At 55.1% G+C, this 13,013-nt stretch overlaps 1 protein-coding gene across 1 annotated transcript in view; it reads left to right on the forward strand.

Moving 5' to 3' along the window:
* Positions 1-618: 618 nt before the first annotated feature.
* The window catches only part of SIPA1L2 (signal-induced proliferation-associated 1 like 2), a 52,093-nt gene continuing 39,698 nt past the window's right edge, over positions 619-13,013 (forward strand). The window contains exons 1-5 of the mRNA XM_006758645.2: positions 619-2,348; positions 5,972-6,105; positions 6,535-6,723; positions 8,287-8,461; positions 10,380-10,483. Of these exons, the coding sequence (XP_006758708.1) occupies positions 872-2,348; positions 5,972-6,105; positions 6,535-6,723; positions 8,287-8,461; positions 10,380-10,483 (2,079 nt within the window). The 5' untranslated portion in view covers positions 619-871. The remainder of the gene's footprint in view (positions 2,349-5,971; positions 6,106-6,534; positions 6,724-8,286; positions 8,462-10,379; positions 10,484-13,013) is intronic.

Raw genomic sequence — 13,013 nt, forward strand, 5'->3', positions numbered from 1 at the left:
GGGTGCCTTTTGTGGTTTTCCAGTCCAGTTGCTGCAGGTGCAGTCCTGACCAGCGGCTCAGTTATAACTGACTATAACACTGGTCTCAAAGACTCGCTGGTAATACTCTAGCAGTTGCCCGCCCATCGCCTTACTCTCAAGATACCTGATTGAAATGTTGCTTGCTGACCCGGATTAAGCCAGGCTACATCATTTGGTAACATGACACAGAGATGCAAGGCATAGTTCCCAGGGAGCGGAGCTTGAAATTAGCCATGGAGGAGGCCACTGGGTAAACTAGACATTCGGAAGATGAGGACACTGTGCTGGTCGGTGCAGACAGGGGCTGTGAGATGAGGGGGCGAGCTCTGCCCCGGGGCGGCTGGGGCTGCAGATGCCCCGGGCAGGCCCTGAGACGCTCCTGCAGACTATGTGCTGTGCCGTCCATCAGCCAGGTCGGCGGTGCGGGCAGCGTGCCCGCAGGAGGAGCCGATGGGCAGCAGGGCAGGGAGACGCAACTTCATGACGTTGGAGGAATCAGAGGTAGGCAGGAGGCGGGGAGAGGACAGGTGAGAAACCGCATGTAGCCCGTGTTGGGCTTGAGCTGTAATCGTTAACGCTGTTTCCTGTTCTGTCATTCAGGCGAAGGAAGTACTCCCGGCCGGATGTCTGAGGGATCCTTTTGAAAAGCGCGGAGCCGTAGGAAATATCCCTGAGACGCACGTCGGGGCCGGAGAAACCGCGATCTGAGGATGCTGTGTGCTTCTGGGGAGCAAGAGCAAGGGCGGCCCTAGGAGAAGCCTCGTCTCTGCGTTGCGTGCCGAGGCCCAGTAGTCATGTGACTGGCTCTGCGGCCGTCTTCCCGCTGAGACGCGGCGCTCTGCCCGCCGCCATGAGCGACCCGCGGCAGCCGCAGGAGGAGAAGCACAAGCTGGGCAGGGCCCCTTCCAAGTTCAAGGACCCGCCCAGAGCCATGCAGTCGGACGATTACTTCGCTCGGAAGTTCAAAGCCATCAACGGGAGCCTGGCCCCCGCCGCTCCCTTCGGCGTCTCCAGTGCCAGTGAGAGTGGTGGCCCGGCCAACGGCACCCCCGCGGTGCCCAAGATGGGCGTGCGGGCCCGGGTGTCGGAGTGGCCTCCGAAGAAGGACTGCCCCAAGGAGCTGGCCTGCAAGGCGCTGTGGGGCGGCCAGTCCCAGGGCAGCTACGACAGCGTCGCCTCCATCGTGCACAATGGGCAGAACGGCCAGGGCGACGGTCATCCCGAGGACCAGCTCGAGCTGGACTTTGCGGAGGCCAAGTACACCGCTGGGGACATCTTTGTCCACTCCCCCCACAGGGGACTGCACCCCATAAGACAGAGGAGCAACAGTGACGTCACCATCAGCGACATCGACACCGAGGACGTCTTAGACCAGAACGCGGTGAACCCCAACACGGGCGCGGCGCTGCACCGGGAGTACGGGAGCACCTCCTCCATCGACCGGCAGGGCCTGTCCGGGGAGAACTTCTTCGCGATGCTCCGAGGGTACCGGGTAGAGAATTACGACCACAAGGCTGCGGCCCCTTTCGGGTTCCCCGGTTTCTTCTCCTGCGACCCGGGCGTGTCGCCCAGCCTCCACGCCGCAGCGCAGATCTCCCGCGGAGAGTTCGTCCGCATCTCAGGATTCGATTACGTGGACGGTGCCTTCCTCAGGGGCAGGGACCGGGACAAGCCTTTCAAGCGAAGGTTGAAGTCAGAGTCCGTGGAAACGTCCCTCTTCCGCAAGCTGCGCACGGTGAGAAGCGAACACGAGACGTTCAAGTTCACGTCGGACCTGGACGACAGCCGTCCGGAACGGGGCGTCCGTCCCTGGAGCTGCCAGCGCTGTTTTGCACACTACGACGTCCAGAGCATTTTGTTTAACATCAACGAAGCCATGGCCACGCGGGCGAACGTGGGGAAGAGGAAGAACATGACCACCGGGGCCTCCGCGGCCTCCCAGACGCCGGCGCCCGCGGGCCCGACGGGCACCTGCGAATCCCCACTGGGCAGCAAGGAGGACCTCAACTCCAAAGAGAACCTGGACGCCGACGAGGGCGACGGGAAGAGCAACGACCTGGTCCTGAGCTGCCCGCACTTTAGGAATGAGACGGGCGGGGAGGGGGACCGGAGGATCGCGCTGTCCCGGGCCAGCTCGTCCTCGCTCGGCTCCGGGGAGAACTGCTCCTTCGAGTCCTCCCTCAGCTCTCACTGCACGAACGCGGGCGTGTCGGTCCTGGAGGTGCCCCGAGAGAACCAGCCCATTCACAGGGAGAAGGTCAAGCGCTACATCATCGAGCACATTGACCTCGGGGCCTACTATTACCGCAAGTTCTTCTACGGGAAAGGTGAGGGGCCCGGCGTGCGGGCGAACGGACGTCCCAGCGAGCATCCTTCAGGGCCGCTTGGGAGGGACAAGGGACGCAGCTCTTTCCCCCAAGGCCGCTGTCCACGGCTGGTTCCCATCGCTCTAGACCAGTCCCCTCTCTAGACACCCCATCTCCTGCCTTTGCTGATTTCTGGTCCCCCATGTGCAAAGGCCTCTTTCTTCTTCTCAGCCAGTTTGTGAGAATCACAGTGTTAGACTTGATGGAGATTTGCGCTTTCTTTTGGTAAATATATTTTCAGTGATTTCAGAGAGGAAGGGAGAGGGAGAGAGAGAGAGAAACATCAGTGACGAGAGGGAATCATTGATCGGCACGCCCCACACTGGGGATCGAGCCCGCAGCCCGGGCATGTGCCCTGACCGGAATCAGACCATGACCTCCTGGTTCATAGGTTGACGCTCAACCACTGAGCCACACCGGCCGGGCGAGATTTACGCTTTTTAAGACGACTTCCCCAATTCACTCTGTCCCTCTCCGATTTCTCGGGGCAATCTCTCCCGCTGTTTCCAGTAGATAGCTGTCCGGTTTTTCCTCTAGCCTTTCCTGTCCTTTTCCCCGGAACCTCTGCTTCACCTTTCCTATTGTATGCATTCACAGTCCCTCCTGGGCTGTGGGATGCATTGGGAGAGTTAAATTGTTGTTGAAAGAACATATGATCAGCGTGACAGACAGCGTTAGTTTCCCTCCACGCCTGTAGGTGCGCTCACAGGGTAAGATACGATGGGAACCTCAGCCTGATTAGGGAGAACGTTAGGCAAATCCCAGCTGAGGGGCATCCTACAAGATCCCCGCTCAGCCCTCAGGACGGCCAAGGTCACCGGGAACCAGGGAGGTCTGAGCAGCGGGCACCCCGTAGCCGGGAGAGAAAAGGACCTCAGGAAAAAGCTAGGGGCCCCGAGTAGAGTACAGAGTTCATTCGTGGTGACATGTCAGTGCGGGTCCAAGAACTGAACCAAAGTGCCAGCGTGGTGTGAGGTGCTAACTACTGGGTGACCGGGGGAGGGGGGAGGAGGCCTTGACAACCGTTGCAGCTTTTCTGTAAACCAACCATTTAAAAACAGCTCGTGAACATTTTTTAATGTAAGTCAGGCATGTTATGATGAGAATCTTTAAAATAAGAAAAGAAGTTGTACCCAGTTCTTAAAAAGCCAGCGCTCCAGTGCTGTTACCTCATCGAACTGTCCCTGAATTCCTGTGAGCAGCCGGCTCCCCTGTGTATTCAATAGAGTCGGATCAAAGAAGGGTCCATTTTGCACGGTCCTGTTCGTCTCCCTCCTGCTCCGCCGTGAGAGTTGCCCTCAGCGCCTCGGGGCGGGGTTATTGTTACGCTTTCCAATCTCCTCTCTGTCTTCTCCTCCCGGAAATGCACAGACATTGCGTGGAATTCCCCCGAAACCTGCTGGCTAAGCTGCAGCGGCTGTGACACGCCGCGGTGCCCTGGGTCCCCTGTGCGCTCTGCAGAAGGCCCAGTGCCTGACTCATCTCTTTCTTGGGATTTTCTATTAACGAGCCTGAGAAAAGAAGTGCGGATCTTTCAGAATCCTTTGTAGGGGAGCCGGATTGGTTTCACAGGGCAGATCGGGGTGTGCACGTGTCGAGGAGGCCGTGGTTTAGCCACCTCTCTCCCCGCCGCCCGCTGCTTCAGAGGCCTGTGTTGTGGTGCTTTCCTGCTCCTGCAATTTCCTTTCTTCTCTGTTTCTTACAAAGCTATGCCAGCGTGAGAACGTTGATTCCTCCGTCCCATCCTCTTTCCACAAGATTTCAGGGATGCAGGCAGGTTGAAATTCTTGTTGTTTTTTTAAATATATTTGTATTGATTTCAGAGAGGAAGGGAGAGGGAGAGAGAGAGAGAAACATCGTGATGAGAGAGACTCATGGATCTGCTGCCTCCTGCACGCCCCATACTAGGGATCGAGCCCGCAACCCGGGCCTGTGCCCTGACCGGGAATGGAGCCCTGACTTTCTGGTTCATAGGTCGAAGCTCAACCCACTGAGCCACGCCGGCAGGGCTTTCCTCTCACCCTTATTGGCACCCACCTCTGCCTTGTGGCTGGGGCGCTGCTGGCTGCAGTCAGCAGGAGCATCCCTCACCCTCACGGTGGTCGGGGCCTGTGGCTGGCGGGCAAGGCGGCCTCACTTGAGGAAATGTGCAGGCTGTTCGGAAAAGTCCGGTTCCTGGGTTCACGTGCCAGCTCCGTCAGGGACAGGTCCTGGCTTTGGGCCTCAGTTCATTACCTGTAAAATGGGATCAAAGTAAAAACACCTCCTCTAGGGGACCCAGCACCATGAGTGCCCAGCACTGAGCACGTATCTTCCGGGCGCCCAGGGGGCTCTTAAGTAAACTTCTCTCCCAAGAAACCATTGCGCACGCCGCTGGTGCAGGATCGGAAAGGCGCTACTTTATTCTAATGGATAACAGATAAAAGGAGGCAGAGCTGAGTGAACCATATGGCGGGTGGGCCCCGGGGAAAGCAGCCTGGAGAAGGGTTTCCCGCTCACTTAAGTCTCGCTAACAGGCCACCAGGGGCGGGGTGCACCCCACAGACCCAGGGACCCCCCTGCTGCAGGTGCAGGCCGCCTTGCTTTCGATTTCACGCCTGGTGGCTTCTTTTTCCTCCTCCTGGTTTCATACCGTCACTGAAGAACAGTAATAGGGCGTTGGACCCTATTACATTCAGTGGGGGGCGTTGGACCCTATTACATTCAATGGGGGGAACTATTCCTAACGGAAGGACTGTCCTAAGATGCAAGTTCCTCCCCCAGCGGACACATCGACTCAGGCCTACCCCTCCGCCCGGCCATCTCGCCTCCGTAAGCAGAGCCCCATTGATGTCCAGGGCCCTTAGCGGGGAGGCCCTGCCCAGCCACACGCAACCGGCAGCCTGGTGGCTTATTGTCCGATCCCTGTGACCGCCCTGGGAAACGCTCGGGCTGACGGGCTGGCCCCCAGCCCCCTCCCACTCTCCTGTGATGGGGAGGCCACGGTTCCCATCCCACAGCCTTCTAGGAACGTGCCCAGGACTGTACCCTCTAGGATCCTGAGCGCTGGGCTTCCCTGGGAAGAGGAATTCATGCTTGACGTGGCCGTTCACTGAGAAACGTCCTGTGTTTTGCTGCTGGTCTTGCAGGGCGCCCAGCAGCTTTTCAGAACCTGCCTCCCTTGTGAGACCCCACCCTGATTTCACTGTTTGTCCCAGTAAAGAAACAGAATGAGCCCGGCCAGCATAGCTCAGTGGTTGAGCATCGACCTATGAACTGGGAGGTCACAGTTCGATTCCTGGTCAGAGCACATGCCTGGGTTGTGGGTTCAATCTCCAGTGTGGGGTGTGCAGGAGGCAGCCGATCCCATGATTCTCTCTCATTGATGTTTCTCCCTCTCCATTCCTCTCTGAAATCAATCAAAATATATTAAAAAAATAAAAAAAGAAGGAAAGAAAGTGACATGTGAAGCACATTGGGTTTGGAAACCAGGTATGATCACTCATGTGGGGAGCGGTGTCCCCGAAGCCTGTGGTTTCTCAGAGTGGGTGCTCCAGCCACGAGGCGCCCTGCCCGTCCTCTGACCACGCGCTGTTCCCTCGCAGAGCACCAGAACTACTTCGGGATCGACGAGCACCTGGGCCCCGTGGCCGTCAGCATCCGGAGGGAGAAGGTGGAGGACGCCAAGGAGAAGGAGGCGTCGCAGTTCAACTACCGGGTGGCGTTCAGGACGAGCGAGGTAACGGTGCCCTGTGGCCACAGTCCTGGGCCGAGCCTGGGATGCCACACGTTCGGTTGTTTCAGAAAAGTACCGCCTTGGTTTCTTAATGAGAACTGTTACAACACTTCAGATCATTGAAACGGAGTGTCCACACCTTTTTATTTAAAAAAATAAAATTGAAAACCTGCCATGGATGGCCTGGCCGGCGTGGCTCAGTAGTTGAGCACCGACCCATGCACCAGATCATGGTTCGATTCCCAGTCGGGGCACATGCCCGGGTTGTGGGCTCCATCCCCAGTGTGGGACGTGCAGGAGGCAGCCGATCCATGATTTCCTCTCATCATTGATGTTTCTCTCTCTCTCTCTCCCTCTCCCTTCCTCTCTGAAATCAGTAAAAATATATTTTAACAAAGAGATTAACTGAGGTCTCGTGTGTCGCCCCTGCAGCTCACAACGCTGAGAGGAGCGATTTTGGAAGACGCGGTCCCCTCCACGGCCCGGCACGGCACCGCGCGGGGCCTGCCCCTCAAGGAGGTGCTGGAGTACGTCATCCCCGAGCTGAACATCCAGTGCCTGCGGCAGGCCGCCAGCTCCCCCAGGGTCCCCGAGCAGCTGCTCAAGCTCGACGAGCAAGGGGTGCGTGTCCTGTGAGGCCGGGGGGGGTGCGTGTCCTGTGAGGCTGAGCGGGGGTGTCTGTCTCTCAATGCTTTGCCGTTTCCCATCCACCTTTCCTTTCGGATCGTTTCTTCCTGGCACCTGGACTCCTTTTCTCGCTGCTTTTTCCCAGAATGCCTCTCTCTGGGTCCAGCACATGCTGCCTTCTATTTCTTTAATATTATTATTGAAAGTATTACAGATGTCCCCTTTTTTCCCCCATCGGCCCCCTCCAGTCCGCATCGCCCCCCCTCCTCCCGGCCTTCACCACCCCGGAGTGTCCCCCCCACTCTCCCGGTGTGTCTGTCGTCGTTAGGTAACGGAGTCGAGTCTCATTTTGCCTCGTTTCACTGATCGAGTCAGCTATGAATTCCGATCCGCCGCTCTCTTGTCCAGCGAGGGAATAAAAGCGAGTGCGTTACGGGTTGACGGCTGGAGAGAATCGCCGCGTCTGCGGATCTGTCAGTTCCTGAGGCTCAGGTTGCTGCGAGGGAGATTGAGTGCTCTGATACCGCCAGGGAGAAGGGGTCCCTCTCATTTCCGCCCCCCCAGCCTGGGAGAAAGCCGCCCTGTGCTCCCACCCGCGGGAGCGCCCGGGATAGGGTTACAGCCGGAACTCTTCAATCGCTATTAACATTCCTCGCGGCCTTTGTATACGTAACAGATGTTTTCTTTGCAAGATAGTCGAAATGTAGAAATGACTTTAATTGCGCGGGCAGAGTCACTTTCATGGAAACCAAACAGTTTTCTGTTTCTATGCATATATCACAGTGCCCACTGGGACGCTGGCCTTCCCCGGCCTTCGTTTGATTTGTTTTCTTACTGCAGCCTTTCATATTTCATATTTTTATGATGGCTCAAATCACAACAAAAAGGGAATGTTAGGAGCCAGCGACGGAAAGCTTTTAAAAGTCTGTGGCCTTTTTTCCTCCCGACTGGGAAGATAACGCTCGTTAATCTGTGGCGGGTGCAGGATGAAAGATTCCCAGTTACAGTTTGGAGTGGATGCTTGAGTAGTTCATTCCGTTCATTTTGGAAACTTGGCGGACCCCACGCGGCCATGCCTGACATAATTTCTCAGGGTTGCTGCCTTTTCTTCCATGGTATTTCGGGGTTCCTGGGTTTGGGGCCGTTTGTACAACCACATTTACTGCTGCTGCTTTTTTTTTTTTAATATACTTTTATTGATTTCAGAGAGGAAGGAGAGAGAGAGAGAGAGAGAGAGAGAAAGAGAAACGTCAGGGATGAGAGAGAATCATGGATCAGCTGCCTCCTGCACACCCTACACTGGGGATCGGGCCTGCAACCCGGGCATGTGCCCTGACCGGGAATGGAACCGTGACCTCCTGATCCATAGGTCGACTCTCAACCACTGAGCCACACAGGCCGGGGTCGCACAGTTACTTCTTCTTTTGCTCATTTGCTCAAGGGCCCCGTCCCGCAGGCTTCCTGAGGGCTGAACGCTCAGCTTCTACCGTTTTCGTCTTCCTGGGAGTCAGCATGTCTGAGCTCCGTGATGAGTAACCGCACTGCTTCCCCTTTCAGCTGAGCTTCCAGCACAAGATCGGGATCCTGTACTGCCGGGCCGGCCAGGGCACGGAGGAGGAGATGTACAACAACGAGACGGCCGGCCCGGCCTTTGAGGAGTTCCTCGACCTGCTGGGCCAGCGCGTGCGGCTCAAAGGGTTCAGCAAGTACCGGGCTCAACTGGACAATAAAAGTAAGCTTCGTGTCGGCAGGCGTCCCATTCTCCCAGGGGGGCCGCCCCGGACACCTATGCCAGCGGTCACGTGCCCCCCGGCCTGCACCCCAGGAGCTGCCGGGCCAGCTGGTTTGGGGTCAATGTAGATTTCCTCCGACGTGCGTGGGACGCACCTTCCTCCAGGTGTATGTTTCTCACGCGCTCGGGGACCAGCTCTTCCCCTGTCACGCCAGCAGGGAGAACCTTTTACTGTTTTCTTCTTCCTTTTAACCGACTCCCTGCTCAGGCTCACCAAGGACGAGCGCTCCACTCGTTCCTGACAGTCAGAATGTGAACACGGTCCCGTTCTGGCTTCACGATTTTAACTCGGGAGTCAGAGCTGCCGTGGAAAAGCCAATGATCCAGTTCAGGGACCTTCATCAGGCGCCTCGGGTGCCCGGTGGACGGGCCGATTGAAAACTCGGGTTTCTGGCCACTAATGTGTGATTTGTCTCGGATCCTCAGTTAGAGCAGCGGTTCTCAACCTGTGGGTTGTGAAGGTGGACGGGCCGATTGAAAGCTCGGGTTTCTGGCCACTAATGTGCGATTTTTCTCAAAGCCTCAGTTAGATCAGCGGTTCTCAACCTGTGGGTCGTGACCCCTCCGGGAGTCGAACGACCCTTTCACAGGGGTCGCCTAAGACCATCGGAAAACACATCTATAATTACTGTTTTTGTGATTAAACACGATGCTTTAATTATGTTCAATTTGTCACAATGAAAATACATCCTGCATATCAGATATTTACATGACGATTCATGACAGTGATGAAGTAGCAACGAAAATAATTTTATGGTTGGGGTCACCACATGAGGAACTGTATTAAAGGGCCGTGGCATCAGGAAGGTTGAGAACCACTGAGTTAGGTCCTCCAATGTAGAATATTCTAAATATTCCGGCCGCATGCTTGTGCTGCTGTTGAGTTGTTCTGCAGCTACGATAGCAGGCAGGGGAATTGGATGTATTCGGGAAAATTCTGCTTTTTACCAAGCAGTGGATTGCTTGTCCTTTTCATGAGAGAGGAGCAAGTAGAGTCTGAAGGGCAGGGTCTGGGAAAGCGGCCAGCCCGCCCCCTAGGGATGAGTGGGGGCGGCAGCAAGCTGGCTCTGGGACTCAGATGGCCTGGGGCCTCTAGCTCCCCGCCCCTGGCGTCCACTCATGGGGCTGTCACTGGGACTCGCCTACCTCAGGGTGGTGCCAGGTCTTCGTACCCGTCACCAGGTCTGGGTTTGAAGGTCACGGAGAGGACAGATCACATGTCCTGGAGACGTGTTAGCTCACGTGTGGGCCCCTGTGTGGCCTCCACACTCACCGGAGTTGGGGTTGGGCTGTGACGTTGAATGCGTGTTGCTCTCGCCTCAGATACATGAAGATAAGGAAATCATTTAGACCCCCACTGCGTATCCACATGTTTTATTGAAGTTCAGTGAGGCCTTTTCTGATTTTCTTTCTTTCTTTCTTGGCAAACTCCTCTTACCCACAAACCACCACCCACGCCTGAGGCACTGGCCTGCTGCCTTGAGATGGCCTTGGTTTTCCCGGGGTCTAGCTAAGAATTGGCTGGAAACACGCACACGCTCACAGGATGGGCAAGAATGACTGCTCCTCGGGGCGGAAGCTCCTCACCCCTGCAGGGGGTCTCCTGAGTCAGGTGGCGAGAGTGCAGAACGGGGAGCCGAGGGCTCAGGCACGTGGTGAGAGCAGGGAGGGCTGCAGACCTGGTGGGAGATCAGCAGACACAGGGGATGAGAGAGCGCAGGGGACCATCAAGACGCCGTTGTGTGTAGTTGAGTGGTTTGTTTCTCCAGTGGAACCGCCTTCTGTCAGGATGACGTTCTCGGTGTCCGAGCGCTCACTGTCCAGTTGCCTGACTTGTTTTGTAATTGTCTGTCTCTAGCCGACTCTACGGGGACGCACTCCCTCTACACCACGTACAAAGACTACGAGCTCATGTTCCACGTGTCCACCATGCTGCCGCACATGCCCAAGAACAGACAGCAGGTACGTGCCCCATCACCGCCCACACCGCCAGCCCAGCCCTCCCAGCCCAGATTTCACGCCGTGGAATCTGTAGAGAATTATTAGGTTTTTCTTGAAAGGCATTCAGAATTGTTGACTCTCGAATCATTTGGGCTTTAAAGGGATTATTATCGCACATGTTTTGTTTGTTTTTAATATATTTTTGTTGATTTCAGAGAGGAAGGGAGAGGGGGAGAGAGAGAAAGAATCATCAGTGATGAGAGAGGATCATGGATCGGCTGCCTCCTGCACGCCCCACCCCGGGGATTGAGCCCGCAACCCGGGCCTGTGCCCTGACCGGGAATCGTACCATGGCCTCCTGGTTCATAGGTCGACGCTCAACCACTGAACCACACCAGCCGGGCTAGGTGGTTTATTTGCATAAAGAGGCTTCACTGGATGGGACGACGCTGACTCAGATCAGCGCACTGTCCCAGGTGCTGCTGAATCCCTTAGTGATAAACAGGGTGCGTGGTCGCTCCCATGGGGCTTCCTCAGGCCACAGCCATCTGTCCGCACGTCAGCGCCTCATGCAGGGAGCTAGTGCCTTTGAGCCTGGCAGTCCGCGTTCAGCCACCGAGCCCTCCGCTCTGTACTCGCTGGGGTCCTTGGGCTCCAAACTCAGCCTGTCACTCTCATTGGGCCGCCTCTGCGTGTGAAGTCTGCTTGTTTTGACTGTTCCTGGAACTCATCCCCGGCCCCCACCCCCTGTGTTGTACAGCCGTTCACACCTGCGGTTTATGAGTTCCCGGGACCTGCCCCCCTTTTTTCCCTTTTTCTTCGGTGAAACTATCCTTAAAAAGTCCTACACATAGAAAATGTGTATGGAGGGATGGGGGATGGGAGATGGTGGGGTGGATGGGTGTTTTAAACTTCCCAGACTGGAGATTTAAAATAAATAAATAGAATAAAAATAGATGTATATATCCCTGTGTGTTAGATAATACATTAGCAATTCCATAGCCTAAAGGCCTGTTTGGTTACCTTTTTTTGAAACTTGAGTGAGAATCTGTGACACAGGATAACTTATGCTGATGAACTAGAGGTGGGAAACTGTCAAAACTGCTTTGTTTTTTAAATTGCTCTTCCCACACATGGAATATGTATGATCCTGTTTGTGGATCCCTGGACATCTATAGTAGTCCCCCCCTTATCCAAGGGAGGTACATTCCAAGACCCCCAGTGGATGCCTGAAACCACAGATAATACCAAACCCTTTGTATGCTACTTTTTTTCCCTCCACTTACATACCTATGATAAAGTTTAAGTTATAAATTCAGGGCAGTAAGACACGAACAACAATGCCTAGTAATGAAATAGCCCGGTTATAACCATCCGCCGTGATGGAAGGTATGTGACTGGCCCCTCAGAGCTGTGCTGTATATGCATCACGTGCAGATGCCGGACAAAGACACGATTTACATCTTGGGGGACAGAACGGGACAGCGTGAGATTTCATCACGCTACCCAGAACAGGGTGCATTGATAACTTATGAATTGTTGATTTCTGGAATTTTCCATTTAGTATTTTCAGACTGTGGTTGACAGAAGCCATGGAAAGCAGACTTCGGATCAGGGGGACCACTGTGTACTCTACACCCCGGGGGCAAACCCGCATAAGGCGGAGGGCATGAGTGAGGCGTGGGCAGTGGCGCGAACTGGTGATTATTAGGGGATGAGGACATGGTCTGGGTTTCCAGCCCTGGAGTGCTGGGTTGGGAAGGATTGGAGGGTAGCCCCAGGCTCAGAGGGGAAGAAGGCTGGGGCTCTGAGATCCCACCCATGGTTTTGGAGAACAGAGACACATGAATGGGAGAGAAACACAGTGATTGTTTGCTCCTGCATGTGCACCGACCAGGGCCTGAGCTGGGAAGAGCCTGCAACCGAGGTTCATGCCCTTGACCAGAATCGAACCTGGGACCCTTTGGTCCACAGGCTGACGCTCTATCCACTGAGCCAAACCAGCTGGGGCTCTTTTTTTCACCGAAGGGCCCCTAAGCACCTAGAATGGTACCCAAACCATTGTAAGGGGTCTCTAAACATCTGTTGAGTTAATCATGAAACCTTCCTCAGCGATAATTAGAATTAGGTGAGTTAATACATATAAGCACATGAAGTATGCCTGGTGCAGTGTGCTCGGCAAATAAGTTTTAGTAGTAACTTATTTTATAATGGAGTACATACAAAGCCTGGTATTTAAATGACTTAATTTGCATTTTATTTTCCTGTTCCCAACCCCAAAGATGTCATGAAAAACCAAGGCCTGAATAGTTAAAGTAAGGGGCTCTTTTATTAATAATTTTGTAAAATTACTTTTACTTTGACATTGAATATTTTGCCAGTCATGAGTCGTCATCAGAATATTCTGGCCCAGCCGGGTGTGGCTCAGTGGTTGAGCGTCAGCCTAGGAACCAAGAGGTCGCTGGTTGAGTTCCCAGTCAGGGGATATACCCGGGTTTCGGGCTTGATCCCAAGTGAGCGCATGCAGGAGGCAGCCGATTGATGATTCTCT

Source organism: Myotis davidii, unplaced genomic scaffold, assembly GCF_000327345.1.
Source record: "Myotis davidii unplaced genomic scaffold, ASM32734v1 scaffold295, whole genome shotgun sequence".
NCBI classification, from domain to species: domain Eukaryota; kingdom Metazoa; phylum Chordata; class Mammalia; order Chiroptera; family Vespertilionidae; genus Myotis; species Myotis davidii.